At 44.6% G+C, this 18573-nt stretch overlaps 1 protein-coding gene across 4 annotated transcripts in view; it reads left to right on the plus strand.

Moving 5' to 3' along the window:
* Positions 1 to 18573, plus strand: part of SNX29 (sorting nexin 29) — a 599088-nt gene that overhangs the window by 24572 nt on the left and 555943 nt on the right. For all 4 annotated transcript variants that reach the window (XM_061402536.1, XM_061402537.1, XM_061402539.1 and 1 more), the window contains 2 exons: positions 120 to 184; positions 2960 to 3012. In XM_061402536.1, the coding sequence (XP_061258520.1) occupies positions 120 to 184; positions 2960 to 3012 (118 nt within the window). The remainder of the gene's footprint in view (positions 1 to 119; positions 185 to 2959; positions 3013 to 18573) is intronic.

An 18573-nucleotide genomic window follows, 5' to 3' on the forward strand; every position in this document is an offset into this window, starting at 1 on the left:
TTATTGATTTTATTAAAAAGAAAGTTGATGCTGGCTGAGAACAGCCAAATGCTACATCTCAGAGAGTCTTAGTAGAAGGCAAATGTCAAACAGAACTAATGAAGCCCCTTGCCTTCTAGGAACACAGAACAATGACATGAAAAGACAGTTTCTGCTGGAGCGACTGCTGGATGCAGTGAAACAGGTAAGAAGAAAGCGCACGTTGGACTTTGAGTTCCAGTCATAGTGTCAGATGATGAACGTAGAAGTCATTTCTGCCCTTCTGTCTACACAGACCTACTTCTGCCCTGAATCTGGGAGGCTAACCATTTCCCCCAGCAAGTGACAGTGATCAGAGGTGGGGACAGAGGGACTCCTGTGTCCTGACATCCTAAAGCCCCCGGAGGACCCACCCCCATCCTTCGGTGGTGTCCCTTTGAGAAGGGCATTAATGTGGGTTTATTTATTTATTTTTTTAAATTAATTTTATTTTATTTTTAAACTTTACATAATTGTATTAGTTTTGCCAAATATCAAAATGAATCCACCACAGGTATACATGTGTTCCCCATCCTGAACCCTCCTCCCTCCTCCCTCCCCATACCATCCCTCTGGGTCGTCCCAGTGCACCAGCCCCAAGCATCCAGTATCGTGCATTGAACTAATGTGGGTTTAAAGTCTTATTTCCAAGCAGTTATTTTTGTTTGTTTGTGCTGCGCTGCATGGCTTGTAGTAAAATGCAGGAACTAAAATCCCCAGATTGAACCCAGGCCCTCGGCAGTGAGAGCAGGGTCCTGACCATTGGACCGCTGGGGAATTTCCAAAGCAGACCTGGGTTCGATCCCTGGATTGGTAAGATCCCCTGGAAAGGGAAAGGCTACCCGCTCCAGTATTCTGGCCTGGAGAATTCCATGGACTGCATAGTCCATAGGGTTGCAAAGAGTCGGACACGACTGGGTGACTTTCACTTTCTAAGGGCGCTGCAGTGCTGGCTGGGAGTCAGGGCCCCCGTGAGCACAAGCACAGGAACCAGGCCGTGCTCAGGGTCGTGTGGCGTCTCCAGATGGGCTCTGCTTGCTTTGGTTGACACTGAGTTGGCGCCTGGCTTTTGGCTGGGTGTGGAAGTGGGTGTTGACACAAGGTTGGCATCAGGTTGTCTGCTTACAACCACCCGGCAGGCCTCGTTCCTTGCACATTCATCGTGTGTCTGGTGCTCCGCTGAGTGCTTTCCATCGAATCCTTCCAGCCACCCTGTGAGATGGTTCTTGCAATTATTGCCATTTTACAGATGAAGGAATGAAGAACTGAAGCTCAGGTCCAATAACTTGCTGCCAGTGTCATAGTTAATAGGCAGCAGAGCTGGGATCCAGCCCTAGGAATTCACGTTTCAGAAGGGGCGACTGGCGATTACTGTCATCACAATATAAGGAGATAAATATGTCCTTTAATGGAAGTGCCTGTTAAGGGTTGATGTGAGCTCAGAGAATTTAGCATCTGCCCAAGCCTTGAGGCATCCAGGCATGGCAGAAAGGACTCAGACTCAGGTGTAGCTGGGTTGGAAGGCCAGCTTTGTCTCCTGACAGCTGTGTGTGCTGGGGCAACTTACCCAGCCTCTCTGAGCATCCTTCTTCTCTTTAACTGGGTCACCCATCTCTATAGCGCTGTGGAGGGAATTGCTTAAAGGGGTAAAGGGCCATGGCCAGCGCCTGGTCCCCAATAAATGCAGAGCTGACATTATTAGTTTTTTTTCTTTCTTTGCTCCAGAAATGGAATGCAAAATAAGATGAAGAGTTAAGTCCAACCACTTCAAGTGTAGCAGTTAAACAGAAATAACTTGGATCTTCCACCCAGAGCTATTATTACTACTTGGGAGGGTGAAAGTGTTGTACATATGCCTTTTAAAAACCAACTTTAGTTATTACAGTGCTTGGCAAATAGTAATTTCTCAATACGTAAAATTTAATAGTTTAGTTTTCTTTAATATCTTGAGTGTTGAGATTGAAACTCTATTCAATTTAGGATTAATTGGACTGGGTAACCTGCTAGTTTTTACTTCATGTTTTGTTTATTATGTGTATTTTTTTATATGCATGTGAAATACACTATGATTTCTTAGCTTCATTAAGAAATTAAAATTTCTTCAAGTTGGAAAGAAAAATAAAAACCAACTTTATTGAGGTGTGATTTGCATACAATAAAAATACCAATTTTAAGTGTGCAGTTCTGTGAGTTTTGACCGAAGTATCATTTAAATTTCTATATACACACACGCACCCCTACACACAAATGTGGTAATAAATTTAGGAATCTGGTAAACCTATTACCCACAGTGAAGGTTCTGTACCTTTGAAAGAGAGTAGTGGAGAGTGGTAATGGTTGCACAATATTGTGAATTGAGTTGCATGACAAAATGGTTGAAATGGTAAATTTTATGTTATCTACATTTCAGCACCGTTAAAGAAAAAAAAAAAAGTTTGCTTTTGTTTGCACCCTCCCTGGGTAAATTGTCATTCGGCACAACCAGAGGGCTTGTTTGAAGCTTGGTTTATGCTGTCATAACTTCACAGCAGCCATAACAACTCTGGGCCCTGTCAGAAGGGACCCGTCATCATCACAGATTTGTGGCAGCTTTAATTATTGCCTGTTAAGAGCTCTGCGTTATTGACAGTCAGCTGCTGACAGATAGAAGCAGCTTCCTAGAGAATCTGCAGACGGCTTCTGTTTTCCTCTTAGCGCTGTCTTTGTGCAAGGCTCCCTTCTGTACAAGTGGGAGGTAAAAGGGCTTCTTCCTTCAAATGGCGGCTGGAAGGCTGGGGTGCCTGCCATCCCATTTCTTGGGCTGACCCCCAGGGCTCGGGGACGCCCTGATTTGGCCACCAGAGTTTCTGGCCCTGGGTCCCCCCAGACCCCAAAGGCCCCTGGAGGTGGTTTTGTGTGTCCATCCTAATGGCTGATCTCAGCGACTCTTTTTTTCCTGCAGTGCCAGATCCGCTTTGGAGGAAGAAAGGAGATCGCCTCAGATTCCGACAGCAGGTAAATAATGTAGCCTCTGAAACCCATTACCCTCAAGGCCAAAAAGGTAGCCAGAGATTCACCAGCTTTTATATTCTGCCACGGCAGCCAAGTGGGGTGGTGATTACATTACCAAGTTGAGTTTAGGCAGCAAGCCAATAATTGAGAGATGAGTTGTTGGGGCAAAGAATAACGGCTTGATTCAGAAAACCAGCTAACCAAAAGATGCTGGGCTTGTGTCTCCAAAGAACTGTCTTGCCTGAGTTAGCATTCAGGCTCCTTTTATAATAAAAGGGGAGGGGATAAAATCAAACACTTCCGGGTTCCCATTGGCCTCCAAAGGGATGTGTTAATTTCTTCTTCCTGTAGTCATTCACTGGTGGTCCTGGTCAGGAGGTTTTCTATGAGCTAAACCAAAGTATTTTAGCTTAATGCTCATTACCTGGGAAGTAGGGTTCCCAGAAATGGGCCATTATGTGAAATTTAAACTTCTAGGTAACATCCCTTTAGTGATTAGCTTGTAATAGAATGCAAAAATTCTTCTCTATCACAATTACATTTGATGGGGGGGGCGGTGTAGGTCTATACAGTGACTGCTTGTCTAAAGTGCTCCCAGCTCCCTGCCATCCTCTTTCTAGGAATCTTCTCTGAGGGAATTACTTGAAATGCCTTTCCACATGAAGTTATTTTCACAGTAATTTATAATGATGGAAACTCAGAAATCTGAAGGCTCAACAAATGGGAAATGGTGAATAATGAAGCATAGTGCATCAGTAGTTTGAATGTTCTATAGCCCATTACATGGATGTCCATACAGAATTTGTTATAAGCAGCAAAATGCAAATCTAGGAATTTAAAAGTAATATATTTAGTAAAAATTAAGAGAGCAGCATTCAGAGTTAATATGGATGCAGAGTGATCCTCCATGTGTTAGACGACTCTGGCAAAAAACATACCAGAATGTAGATAGAGATCATGTTGAGGTTAAATTAAGACTATTGGGAACCTGTATCCTTTCTGATATTTTGTCACATTTTATACTGTGATCATGTGTCCCTTTTATAATTAAAAAAAGTCCTAAAAATGGCCATTGACCTTCATGACCCAGGAAAGGCTGACATGACTGAATAAGCTTGTGTAGGACATACAGGCATTTGCTGGAAATGCCCAGTGACGTTCAAGGCTGATTTGTGCTCTGCAGCTAGGGAAGAGCAGGAGGAACATTCCTGAAAAGGAAGAGATGGGCGGGAACTCACTGCTCAGCATTCGTCTCCATCTGGAGACGTGAGTTTTCCCTCTGAGCCTGACCCGCCCAGCCCAGCCAGTTCCTCCTCTGTCCCTCCAACCCTTGCTCTTCTCTTGGCACTTACCAGCCATGAGCAGAGCGTGCAGTGCTACATTTTCATGGATTTATAGGGACTTTTTGAAACCAGTGCAGATTTAAAATTCTACCCCTCACCCCTACAGTCTCTGCCTCTTCTTTGCTCAGTTTTTCTCCACAGCACCAACTAATGACTGTATATTGTGCTTTTTAAATTTTTTATTTCATTTCCTCCAGTTTCCCCATATCACAGTGTCCACTCTGCAGGCAGAGAGGTTTGGCTGTCTTGTTCAAGGTGCATCCTCAGCCTGGAAGCATCTAGAAGGTGCTCAGGGAGATCCGTTGCCTGGTTGATTGTGTGCCTGGCTTCCTACCACACATGGTCAAGGGTGTAAAGATCTGTGAGCTTGGAGGGCAAAGGGGCAGCTTCTCCATTTCTTTCTGAGTATTTTGCACAGACGTTCTGTGCCTGTCACTCTCGAGGTTCTCTACATGTTTGTGGCATTAGATCATTAAATCAACTGATTGCTTCAGTTCTTCCTGAGGGCCTACTATGGGGCCTGGTCTCCATCAGTGCAAGGGTCCTCCTTTTGGGACCAGGGTCACCTGCATGAGAACGGGAGTCCTTGATCTCCTGAACCAGGAGGTAGATGTGTGTGTGTGTGTGTGTGTGTATGGGTGCGTGGGTGTATGTAGTCAGGAGTTCTGTATCACTTTTTTTTGTAATTATGCTTTTTATTTCCTTAGAGAAGCCATCTCTGAATGTTAGATGAACATGTTCTTATATAGTAGAGCTTACCATTATAACTTTTATTCTGTAAACTGTTGTATTTTATAGTAGAATTTACAAAGTTAATTCCTTCTGTGGTATCAATACCTGTGGTTTCCGGCTTCCAGCAAGACCCTGCTTCATCATGATAATGATAGTTACTGTCTCTGACTGTTCCTGCCGCTCCTTGTTTGTGTTGACTCTTAGTCTCAGGGCAGCCCCAGGAGGAGCATAATTCTTTCTTCACAGATGAGAAAACAGAAGCTCGGAGAGGGAAGCTAATACAGCCTCAGTGTACCGTCTTGGCAATGTTAGGGTTGAAGTTTGGACCCTAGTTTCTTGGGCTCCAAAATCTGTTCTTTCTGTGTTATATCACATTTAGCGATTGCGTTGGTTGTGAGCTAGGTTAAATTTTTTTGTTTTTTCCCCTCTAAAGGGTTCCTTCTCAATACCCGAGTCTTAGTCCCTCTTGCCGTGTGTCTGGCTAGAGGTGGCTCCACCTTTGTGTAGGAAAGGCCACATCATTGTCCTTATTTGGTGAGAAAGTCTAACCTCGAGGGAAAGTCAGTGACCGTTTTAAAGCCACTGTCGTGAGGTCTGAAAAGAAAGAAAGGTGATTCGCCTCTCTCCGCACCCCTTCAGACAGCCTGGCACCAGGCTGGATCTCAAGTCCATTGGCTTCTCTCCAGCCCCCCAGCTGTAGCCCATCGCGGTCACCCCATGGCTCACAGGGCGGCCGCTGTGGACCTTCCCCCGTCTCCTGTCTTGCCCTGCCTCCTCTGCATCCAGCGGGCTCTGCGGAAGCAGATTCCCGTCCATCACGGCCCCCCCCGCCCCCCCCACCTCCACGGAAAACCTTCCACTGCCTTCTCTTTGCTGTTGGGAAAACGACCCACATGCTGAACGATCTGGAGGGCCCCCTAGCTCTCCCCTGGCTCTTTGCCCTGCCACCCTGGCCTGGCCTTTTCTGGTTTTTGTTTTTTGTTCTTAAAGCCTTTCAGTCATTTTTCAGGGAAGCCTTCCAGGTCCCTGATATGAATCGTCCACACTCTTCTCCAGCCCTGGCCGCCTGGGCTGTTTTCCTCGCTCTCTATCGGGGACTGGCAGACTCTTGCTGTTAAGGCTCGGATTTGTCCTCAGGCTGTACTGTGCTGACCCAGCTCTGTACCATTTGAGGCTATAAACCTCTGTGGGATGAATGCATTATATCTGTCTGCTCAACTAGAGGAGAAGAAGGAGAGAAGCCTGGTTTGCTCACGCTGCTTCCATAGTACCTGACATGTAAAAGTGCTTGTGCGTATGTGTGTGTGTGTGCTGAGTCACTTCAGTCATGTCCGAGTCTTTGCGACGCTATGGACTGTAGTCTGCCAGGCTTCTCTGTCCATGGAATTCTCCAGGCAAGAATCCTGGAGTTGCCATGCCCTCTTCCAGGGGATCTTCCCAACCCAGGGTTCGAACCTGCATCTCCTGCATCGGCAGGCGGGTTCTCTCTCCCTGAGCCACCAAGGAAGCCCAACAGTGAGTTACTGAGCACCTGCTTGGTGTAACATTCTGTGCTCGACACTGGGGCTTCCAGAGTATTTCTGACATGTTTCTGCCCCTCAGATGACTTTGTGTCCACCAGGGAATATAGAGGCGGTGATGGCAGAATGTGACACTGAGGGTGACATCTTAGGGGCTGTTGGCTGCCCTGCACAGCTGGGCTTCGAATGTTATCCCTTCCCCTTTCCAGCTGCATCTCTCACCTCTCTAAGTTCAAGAGTTAGATCTACTGTCATACTGTGATTTATAATAAGAAATATGCATTATTGCTCCATCGCTTCTGGTCCTAGGCTCTTAAAACCCCTGAAATTTCCAAAGCAATGAGAGCCAGAAAGGTATCTTTTGTAATGTTAATGTAGTGACTTTGGAAAGCACTCAAGGTTGGGGCCTGGCTGCCAGGAGGACCAACCACATGATTAAGGGGTTGGAACTTTCAGTTCCAACCTGGGACCACCAGTTCAGAACCACCAGGGACCACCAGTTCAGACCACCAGTTCAGAACCACCAGTTCAGACTACCAGTTCAGACTACCAGGGAGGGGAGAGGGGCTGGAGATGGAGTTCAGTTGCCAGTGGCCAATGATTTAACCAAATAATCTGTATAATGACGCCTCCATAAAAATCCCGGGGTTTAGAGAGCCTCTGGGTCAGTGAACACTTACAGGTGCAAGGAGAGTGGGCCACTGGGGGAGCGGCCCCCTGGGGAGTGGCCCTGTGGGGGAGTGGGCCCCTGGGGGAGTGGGCCACTGGAAGCCCTGTGCTCTCTTCCCATGCTTTTCTTCTGTCTGGCTGTTCCTGAGTTATATCCTTTTCTAAAAAACCAGTAATCTAGTAAATAAAAGGTTTCTCTCAGTTCTGGGAGCTTCTCTAGCAAATTAATTGAACCCAAGGAGGAGGTCATGGGAACCCCTGAGATACGTAACTGGTCAGTCAGAAGCGCAGGGGACAGTCTGGACTTGTGATTGGTGTCTGAAGTGGTGCTTGGGGCAGAAGGTGCTACCCTGTCGAGGGCCCACGGTGCTGGCTTTCCACTTGCAACAGTGATGGAGGTTTTCCCTTTAAAACAGGTTTATACACATGGAAAAAGTGAGTTGGACTCCAGACAAGTAAATAATAGAAACATCCCCAGGGCCTTCCCTGGTAGCCCAGTGGCTAACACTTTACCTTCCACTGCAGAGGGTGAGAGTTCGATTCCTGGTCTGTGAGCTAAGATCCCACATGTCTCATGGTCAAAAAACCAAAACATGAAACAGAAGCAATGTTGTAACAGATTCTCTAAAGACTTTAAAAATGGTCCAGATCCAAAAAAAAAAAAAAAAAAAAAAACCCCAGGAAAAGAAAAAGAAAAACCCTCACAAATGACAAAAGTGGCCGAGTTCTCCATGGATAACTGAAGTTGAGGAAAGAGAGAACTGGCCAGGGCTACATGATGTTCAGTATTCTTTGGCTAAAACCCCGATTGCAAAGCATGTCTGTGTCTGTGTGAGAGATTTGTTTGGTTTTGCAAGATGACACGGCAAGATGCAGCAGCCCTCGCATGAAGTATAAAACAGCGTTGATAGGAAGGCAAGTGACAGTCAGGCATTGTTTTTTCCTCATCAGACTTTGTCCTCGGTAACCCTCTCGGGAGGAAGAGGTGGTGGTCATAAGGCTCCATCCTGCGCTCATTTCTCCTCTGTTGGCCTTGTTCTCCTGCTCTGTTTCCTCCTAAGGACAAGGACACATTCTTGTGCTTCATTAAACTGATTGCTCATTCCATCAGTCACACTGGCCTGTGGGGAGGCAGTAACGTATCTTTTGAATAGTTTGCCTTCTAGAAAGAATGGCTTAAGAACTAGCCGGTGCTGAAGTCCCTGTGAAGACTACATACGCTGGTGCTCCACAGGTGCATCTTCTTCCCACGTGGGATTACAGAACATGCTAACGTTTCCTGTGGAATTAGAAAGAGCAACCCAAACCAGGGGGCAGCAGAGTGAGCGTGGGATATGGAGCTCAGAGCTCGAATCCTGGTGTTGCCAGTTCCTGGTTGTGTTGGACTATGGACAAGTTTCTGATTTCCTTGTGCCTCAGTGTTCTCGTCTGTACATGGGGAGAGTAGTGATAATATTCACTCCATAGAGCTGTGCGGCCCTTAGGTTAGTGCCTGGTGGCTAGTAAGTTTCTAGCAATTGTTAGCTGTTGGGCTTCCCTAGTGGCTCAGATGGTAAAGAATCTGCCTGCAATGCAGGAGACCCAGGGTTGATCCCTGGCTCAGGAAGATCCCCTGGAGAAGGGAATGGCTACCCACTCCAGTATTCTTGCCTGGGAAATTCCATGGACAGAGGAGCCTGGTGGGCTACAGTCCACGGGATCAGAAAGAATTGGACACAACTGAGTGACTAACACTTTTACTTTCAGTTTTCACTGCCATTATAATTTTCTGTGAAGTGTCTTGACGCTTGGTAAATATTCTCTGCACATGGGTCTCTTCCATTGTGGGTGGCAATGAGTTGGCTTTGGGTATTTGCCTTGTTTAGACAGCGTAGATTTTTGTGACTCCAGTACTCTTGGAAAACCCCATGGGTGGAGGAGCCTGGTAGGCTCCAGTCCATGGGGTCGCTAAGAGTCGGACACGACTGAGTGACTTTACTTTCACTTTTCACTTTCATGCATTGGAGAAGGAAATGGCAACCCACTCCAGTGTTCTTGCCTGGAGAATCCCAGGGACTGCGGAGCCTGGTGGGCTGCCGTCTATGGGGTTGCACAGAGTCAGACATGACTGAAGCGACTTAGAAGCAGCAGCATGTGACTATGTCAGAAGAAATCAGAGGGAAGCATTCTCCTTCCAAAACATGCCAGGGAAGAGTTCTTGTTTTGGTGATTTTTCTTGGTTGTTATTCAGTCACTCAGTCGTGTCCAACTCTTTTGCCACCTCGTGGACTGTAGCCCACCAGGCTCCTCTGTCCAGGGAATTTCCCAGGCAAGAATCCTGGAGTGGATTGCCATTTCCTTCTCCAGGGGATCTTCCCAACCCAGGAATTGAATCTGCATCTTGTGCACTGGCAGGCGGATTCTTCACTGAGCCACCTGAGATTTTTCTTCACCTGTTAAGGAATTCGAAACTGTGTTGAACTTTTTAGGAAGCTAAAGAACGAAACCAGCTGCCCTTTGCTGTTCCCTAATGTTATTTCTTAGACACTGTTGAAAACTGTCCTGTGCGGTCCTCTGGACACTTATGAAACTGAATGGCTTTTTCAGACATTCCTTTTCCTCTTTTAAATGTTCGTCATGTGATGTTCGTCATTTTTTTTTTTTTTAATGTTCAGTTCGTCACAGATTTACCAGCCTCTTAGCGGTTTGAGGTGTTGACTGGATATTCTAATTCTCATCCTGGCAAAACCCCCTGGGGTTCATTAATTGGATTTCTTATCTCCGCTGCCTGAGCACTTGCTTTCCACCTTGAGGCTCTAGTAGGGGATGGTTCTGTATTGCATTTGCTTTCATTTTACTCCATGAATCAAATGAATTGATTTCTTTTTGGGGAAAGATTATTTTTAGCAAATGGGAGGAGCCCTAGGGCATTTAGCAAATCTGAGCACATTTCCATCTGAATTTTAATAAATACTTGTGTTTTTATATTGATAATCGTTGAGAGCAGTGCTAGGCCCATAGGGAATCACGCTTCAGCATGGTCATCACCGTCATCGCCACCATCCTGCTGTGGAGAGAGGTGTTGGTGTGAAGGGTGAGCTTTGGAGTCAGGCATACTTATCTTCATGCTCACCCAGTCCACAGACCACCAGTTGTACACATGGGCTAAGTCAGGTGGCACTAGTGGTAAAGAATCTGCCTGACGGTGCAGGAGATGTAGGAGACCTCGGTTCGATCCCTTGGTCAGGAAGATTCCCTGGAAGAGGGCAGAGCAACCCACTCTAGTATTCTTGCCTGGAGAATCCCATGGATAGAGGAGCCTGGCAGGCTACAGTCCATAGGGTTGCAAAGAGACACGATTGAAGCCTCTTAGCATGCACACATGTGGCATCTCTAGGCCTTTCTTGCCGGAGAAGGCAATGGCACCCCACTCCATTACTCTTGCCTAGAAAATCCCATGGATGGAGGAGCCTGGTGGGCTGCAGTCCATGGGGTCGCTAAGAGTCTGAGCGACTTCACTGTCACTTTTCACTTTTCACTTTCATGCATCGGAGAAGGAAATGGCAACCCACTCCAGTGTTCTTGCCTGGAGAATCCCAGGGACGGGGGAGCCTGGCGGGCTGCCGTCTGTGGGGTCACACAGAGTTGGACACACTGAAGCGACTTAGCAGCAGCAGCAGTAGCAGCAGCAGCAGCAGCAGACCTTTCTTGCAGCATCTGTAAAATTAGATAATGAGAGTTTTCCTGGTGGCTCAGTGGTAAAGAATCTGCCTGCCAATGCAGGAGGCTCAGCTTCAATCCCTAGTCCGAGAAGATCCCACATGCCGTGGAACAGCTAAGGCAGTGCTCCATTCTATTGAGCCTGTGCCCTAGAGACCACGCTGCACAATAGGAGAAGCCACCACAGTGAGAGTTCACAGACCACAACTAGGGAGTGGCTCCTGCTCATGGCAACTAGAGAAAAGCCCTCGCAGCAATGAAGACCCAGCACAGCCAAAAATAAATAGAGATAGATAAAATAAAATAGATAAACAGATAATTAAAAAAATTAGGTGATGATCATGGTACCAACTTCCTGGGATTGAAGTGAGGATTAGATCTAATAGTGTTTGCTTGACACACCCAGTGAGAACTTACTAAGTGCAATACATTTTCTTCCTGTGACTAGACATACCAGTGTTTTGGCTAATTTGGAAACTAAAGGCTAGAATGATTCTCGTTAATTCCTTCATTCAGCAGATACTTACTTATAGTCCCTGAGTTGGCATTGGCGCTGTAAGCTGGGTGAGATGGCTGCTGTTCTGAAGGAACTCAGAGTTGGGCCTGGGCAGTGGACCTGTAAACTGCAGACAGTCACGGTGGCCTGTAGTAATAATTACGTAGTATAGACTCGAGAGGCGAGCAGGGTCTTCAGTTGTCAGATGGGCAGGATGGGACTTCCAGACAGCAGGAGTGGCAAATGCAGGAGAGAAAGTCTTGGGATTGTGGATGGTGTGTTGTTTGTGCCGAAGTTTGGCTGGAAAGTCAATAGATTCTTGACTTGCTGTCATAGGGAAGCATTTGAACTTTATCCGATAGAGTATTATTTTTTTAAACTATGGCTATTTGTATAAGATTTTCACAATTTTTGCCACTCCCCTGTACTGTTTGTGTCAGAGATGGGCTTGAGGTGGAATTTTAAGGCCTCCCTTTTCTACTCAGGTCTTGTCAGTGAAATCACAGATTGATGGCTGCTGAAATATTTTTCTTGTCATAGTAAAATGATTAACCTGAAAATGTCATTTTATGGTCCCCCTGAAATCGTCATGTAACCCGAGCAGAATGTGGCAGGAAGGAAAATGGTGTTGTCAGGTTCGCATTTCAGGAGGGTGGCTTCTGATCAGCAGGCCAGGGGGGTGGGCCAGGGAGATGGGGTCGGGGTTGCAGTGAGAGGGGGCTGCTCTGCGCAGTGGACGAGGAAGCCGAATAGAGGTGGTGGCGCTGGGAGAAGGGACAGAAAGCTTAGGGTGAGCCTGGATGAGGCTGACCGACCGGGGGATGAGACCTAAATGCTCTGGCTCTAAGGTATGGCCAGAAACCAGAACAAATGTGTATTGTTTTAGATTTTGTTTATTTTTTTTAAAAACAGCATTTTGGGGGGCTCTAATAATAGGCTGCAAATTTTATTCTGATCCACCTTTGCTTTCCCAAAGATGTATCTGTACTGGGGGATGGCCTGCATCTTGCCTGTTTCTTTGTTTCTTATTGGAGTACAGTTGATTTACAATGTTGTGTGAGTTTCGGGTGTCAGGCAAACTGATTCAGTTTTGTGAATATATGTTGTTTTTTGTTTTGTCTCCAAATTGTGTCTGACTCTTTGCAACTGCATGGGCTGTAACCTGCCGCCCAACTCCTCTGTCCAGAGGATTTCCCAGGCAAGGATACTGAAGTGGGTTGCCATTTCCTTCTCCAGGGGATCTTCCCGACCCCAGGGTTGAACCCACATCTCCTGCACTGGCAGGCGATTCTTTACCACTGAGTCACCAGGGAAGTCCATCTACCTATCTATCTATCTACTCTTCTTTAGGTCCTTTTGCCATATAGGTCATTACAGAATATTGAGTAGAGTTCCCTGTGCTATCCAATAGGTCCTTATTATTATTTTATGTAGAGTAATATATACACCGGTTCCACTCTATCTCTCCCCCACAACCCCCCACCTCCCCCTGCCCAGTAATTGTAAGTTTGTTTTCCGCATCTGTGACTGTATTGTTTGTTGAAAGGAAGCTTTTGGTGTGGAGTTTTCTTTCTTCCAGGTTATGGACTCTGACCAAACTGGGAGATCCATTGGCCACTGGACCTGATGGCACGTCTCTGCTTCCTCATTTCCCGTTTATTCAGTCCTTCTGCACTGAGGGTCTCTTGGCTTTCTCCATCCTCTTTTTCCCTTTTGCTTTATCAGCTCCCTAGACTGATTCCTTCTCAGCTTTCACCTCCCATCCCTGACTTTGAAGCTCCTCATCTGCCAGAAGAATCCCAAGGGCAAGCAGGTGTTTGCATCTGGACCAAAGCTGGGGGGTCTGTCTACCCCAGAGAAGACAGTTGCTGTGTTTTTATATGTGTGTATTTTAATAAATTAATATTTATTTATTTGTTTGGCTACACTGAGTCCCACCAGGGAGGTTCCTATAGTTTTGTGTTTCTTTTGTCTTTTTTTTTTGGCCAAGCTGTGCAGATTGTGGAATCCTAGTTCCCCAACCAAGGACTGAACCCACGCTCCCTGTACTGGAAGTGCAGAGTCTTAACCACTGGACCGCCTGGGAAATCCAGTTACTGTATTTATTTTAGTAACTTTTAACAATGGTCAGAAATGATTTAACTCATTTAAAAATAGGTTATTTTTCCAGTTGCGGGTTCCTCTAGTAGAACATTCATCTTATTTCTTTTTACATGCCCATCTGCCATCCTCAGGCCTAATAGTATCTTGAAAACTGTTGGCTTGTGGGTTTTCACTGTTACCAAGCTTGCATTTTTTTCCGGTTCTTTGTTACCTGCTTTTTTTTTTTTTCCCTCCCCCTCTTTTTTCCTATCCCATCTCTTCTCCTTCCCTCTGGATAACTTATGTTAATGATCAAGAATCATTTGTTCTGTGTATTTCTCCACATTCTTAGAAATAAAATACACATGTGTATACACACACACACACGTACACACTGTCTTCCAAAAATTCAATTATATATAATGTTCTGCATCTGTATTTTCTCTCTTGGCACTATCCTGTCAAATCCTTTCCAAGTTAGAGTTCTAAAAATTCTTCTTAAAAAGCTGTACTATATTGTATTATGTGAAACGTACCAACAGGTGCCTACGAAGTAATACTGACTTTAAGTCCAATTTTTACTACTGTGGACAGTGCAACAGTAGACATCCTTGAGCATCTTTTCTCATGTATTGAGGGTTTTGTTTGTTTGGCAGAGATTTCCCGGAGCTGAGTTGCCGGGCCATAGAGAATGCGTTTATTTTTAACAGTTGTGGTCAGGTATCTTTCTAAAAATCTTCTACTGGTAGTGCATGAAACTGCCCTTTTCTTCCTTTCTAATAATAGTTTTGAGTGTTGTTTTGAAGTTCTGTCAGTCTGATGGGTGAGAAGAGGTGGCTCACTTGTCATTGCAATTTGCATCTGTTGATTGCCAGTGAATTTCAGTTTTTTTATTTTTTTTAATGTTTGTTGGCTATTTGACTTTGCTCTTTTGTGCAGAGGAGCTTCATATTCTTTGCCCTGTTTCCTGTTGGATTATTTGTCCCCTTATCAGTTTGTGAGAGCTCTTTGTGTATTACAGTAATTAATTAACCTTTCACCTGTTTTTTTGCATTGCACATATTTTTCAGATCTGTCCATTAACTTTGTAAGCACAGATAATACTATCTATTATAATACTACATTGAAATTAAGAAAAATTATTTTTGGCTGTTCTGGGCCTTCATTACTGCGTGTGGGCTTTCTGTAGTTGCGGCAAGCAGGCTTCTCATTGCAGTGGCTTCTCTGGTTGCGGAGCACAGGCTCTGGGTGCACGGGCTTTAGCAGTTGTGGCGCACAGGCTTAGTTGCCCCAAGGCATGTGGAATCTTCCAGCCCCAGGGATCAAACCTGTGTCCCTTGCATTGCCAGGCAGATTCTCAACCACTGGACCGCCAGGGAAGTCCTTAAAATTCTTTACACAATTAAATGTTTCTTTACTGGTCCATATACTAACCTGCCAGTTTCTGGGTTTTCAGTGTTTTATGATCTTCCTCAACGTTGGAGTGTGCGTGTGGTCTTTAACATTTTCCTGTAAGATTTTTACTGTTTACAGTTAAGCCTTTGATCCTTCTGGGATTTATCTTTGTATAGTTCCTGGGATAAAATTAAAACCAGTTTTAGTTTCTTCTAGACGGGTGCCACCTTTCTCAGAGATCTTTTTGGCTCTTTATCCCTGGTCTGCCGTTCACTTGCGTCCCATTTACCTAGCACAGCGAGAAGACGCTCTGGGCCAAAGCAGGGAGGACTGATTGAGAGCATGGCGCTGATTTGACTCACTGGCCCACGGACCCCTGGCTCAGCAAGGAGTGGGCGAGAACCTCGCGTGTTGGCGCTGCTATGCTGTGGGTGAGCAGCCCAGCCTCACCTCCCAGCCCTCATTACCCTTCTCTAGACGTGCTGGCCTGAGTTGCCAAGGATGCTTCCATCCTCTCACATGAATGTAGATGATGCAAATAACTGAAGCCCACTCCTCTTCCTCTTTCTCTTCTTCCTCCTTCAGATAAGAATCCTACCATGTCTGTTACTCTGTAACTTGATTTAAAAAAGAAACAAAAACCTGGGCATGTATTATGGACCTTGTTCCAGGTCACTGGGTCACATAACGGTGCAGCCTGCCGTCAGTGGCGTCTCCGTAATAAAGGACAGCCAGTGCCGGTTTTCATTGGGTAGTTCCATCGACTGTGAGGCGCACCTGGATTTCCGAGGCCTTAAAATGTGTGGAGCAAGGTGCTGCGTAGGTTGTTTAGATTTGGCATCTCATTCTTTGAAAATTTCTGCCTAGTGTTTGGCCGTGCGGCGGTCCTGTAACTTATTAGCGCTCTCCTGTTGGTGGGCGTTCGGGCTGTGTCTAGCTTTGTCTCTGCTTTTACTGTTATAACAGTGCCGCAGCAGAGATGGTGGTTGTGTATGTGTCTGTTCTTGCCTTCTCATGCTTTTATATTTGTTTATTTCGGCTTCTAATTGTGAGATGATTATGGAGGCATAGGCAATTGTAAGAAATAGAAAGATCCCATTTATCTTTTACTCACTTTTCTCCAGTGGTCTTACCTTGTAAGATTCTTGGATGGTAGGTATTTCAAATTTTGCTGATTTCACTTGTGTGGGTGTGTTTAGCTCTGTGCAGTTTTATCACTCTGTAGGTTCACGTGTCCCCACCACAGTCAAGATACAGAATAATTTAATCACCACAGGGTTCCTCCTGTTTTTTCTTTTCTTATTTTTAACCGTACCCACCTCCCTCCTGTCCCCTCCATCTCCGTCCCTAATTCCTGGCCACTACCACTCTCTTCTCCAGTTCTAAAATTTTGTCATTCTAAGAATGTTATGTAAATAGAATCGTGCAGTGTGTAACCTTTTGGGACTGGCTTTTTTTTTTTTTTTTTCCCCAATCAGGGTAATTTCCTTGAGATTCATCCAGACTGTTGCATGTATCAATAGTGTATTGCCAAGTAGTATTCTCTGGTCTGGACGCACCACAGTCTGTTTATCCCCTGAAGGATGTCTGGGCTGTTTTCAGGTTTTCACTACTGCAAATAATGCTTCTGGAAACATTTATGTACAGGTTATTGCTGTGACCCTAAGCTTTCGTTTCTCTGAGATAAGTACTCCAGAACACAGTTTCTGGGTTGTATGACATTTGCACATTTAGCTTTATAAGAAACTGCCAACCGTTTTCCATATTGACTATACCATTTACATTCCCTCCAGCAACGTGTGAGTGATCCAGTTCCTCTGCATTCTTGTCATCTTTTAATATTCTCGTGATTTTCTATCTTAGCCATCCTGTAGGTGTGTAGGCATATCCAACTGTAGTGTTAACATGCATTTCTGTAACGGCAAGTGGTGTTGAACATATTTTCACGTTCTTGGACATGTGTATCCTCTTTGCTGAAATGTCTGTTCATGGTTTTTGCTCATTTCTAATTAGTAGTGCTATTATTTTTATAGGATAAATTCCTAAAAGTAGGATTGCTGAGTCAAAGGGTCTGTGCTTCGTTGCTGTCCGACTCTTGGTGACCATATAGACTATAGCCCACCAGATTCCTCTGTCCATGGGATTTCCCAGGCAAGGATACTGGAGTGGGTTGCTATTTCCTTCTCCAAAGGATCTTCCCGACCCAGGAATTGAACTGGCATCTTCTGTGTCTCCTGCATTGCAGGCGGATTCTTTATCCACTGAGCCATCTGGGACAAAGGGTATAGGCTTTTAAAAAAATGATATTGCCTGATCTCTTTGTAGAGAGATGTAGCAATTCACATTCATATTCCTATCAACAGGACCCACTTATTTGTACTTTTGCTAGATCTGTGACTGGTTTTAAATTGATAGTCCCCAGCTGGTATCTTAGTATAGATCTGTGACTGGTTTTAAATTGATAGTCCCCAGTTGGTATCTTAGTATTGCAGCACTTTCCTGGTCACTAGTGAGATTGAATATTTTTTCTGTGTTTTTTGGGCAACTGTATTTCCTCCTTTCATGGTTTATTTGTTCACCTTCTTTAATAGTTTTTTTATTTTTCTACCTGTAGAAACTCTTCAGGTACTGTGGCCTGTAATTTTTTTCCAGTTATGTGATTGTAAATATTTTCTCTAGTTATCATTTATTGTTTCACCATATTTATCATATCTTTTGCTATATTGAAATGTAAAGCTTTTTTGTGGTTAATTCTATAAACCTTTAAAATTCTGCTTTGAGAGTATCCTGTCCTGCAGTTCACCTATATTTTTCTCTATAATTTTTTACAGTTTTATTTTTCTTGTTGGTGTTGTTCAGTTGCTAATTGTGTCCAACTTTTTGCTACCCCATGGACCGCAGCACACCAGGCTTCCCTGTCCTTCACTGTCTCTCGGATTTTGCTCAAATTCATGTCCATTGAGTTGGTGATGCTACCTAACCATCTCATCCTCTGCCGCTCTCTTCTTCTTTTGCCTTCAATGTTCCCCAGCAGCAGAGTCTTTTCCAATGAGTCAGCTCTTTGAATCAGGTGGCCAAAGTGTTATTTTTATACACTTTTATATTTTCTTGATCTTGATGCACACTTATATATTTTCTTGATTTTTATGCATGTGGAATTTAGTTCTGTGGTTGTTTGAGACAAAAGTTTATTCTTAATTTTCTTTCAGCCCTATGGCTACTTGTGTCAGTGCCACTGTTAAATAGCTCATTCTTGCCCATCTGAATTGAAGTACTTCCATTATTATATATAAAATGTTTCCATATTTATTTGGATTTTTTGGGGCAGGGAGGTTCTCTATACTGCTCTATTAATGCTTATCACTGTACCCAGAACCACACTGGACCAAGTTCTTCTTGTGATTAGTATTGGAATTGTATTAAATGTATATGTTAATTTGGGAAGAATTGACATTTTTATGTAAATAAGTCTTCCCATTTAGGATAGCAATGTTTCTATTTATTTTGATCTTTATACCTTTTAAGAATATTATGGTTTTATTCATATAGGACATGTATCTTTCTTATTAAAAATATGATTTATTTTACTTTTGTTACTATTGTGAATGTTGTGTCCCCTCCACCATTT

This window comes from Bos javanicus, chromosome 25 (assembly GCF_032452875.1).
Source record: "Bos javanicus breed banteng chromosome 25, ARS-OSU_banteng_1.0, whole genome shotgun sequence".
Lineage (NCBI taxonomy): Eukaryota > Metazoa > Chordata > Mammalia > Artiodactyla > Bovidae > Bos > Bos javanicus.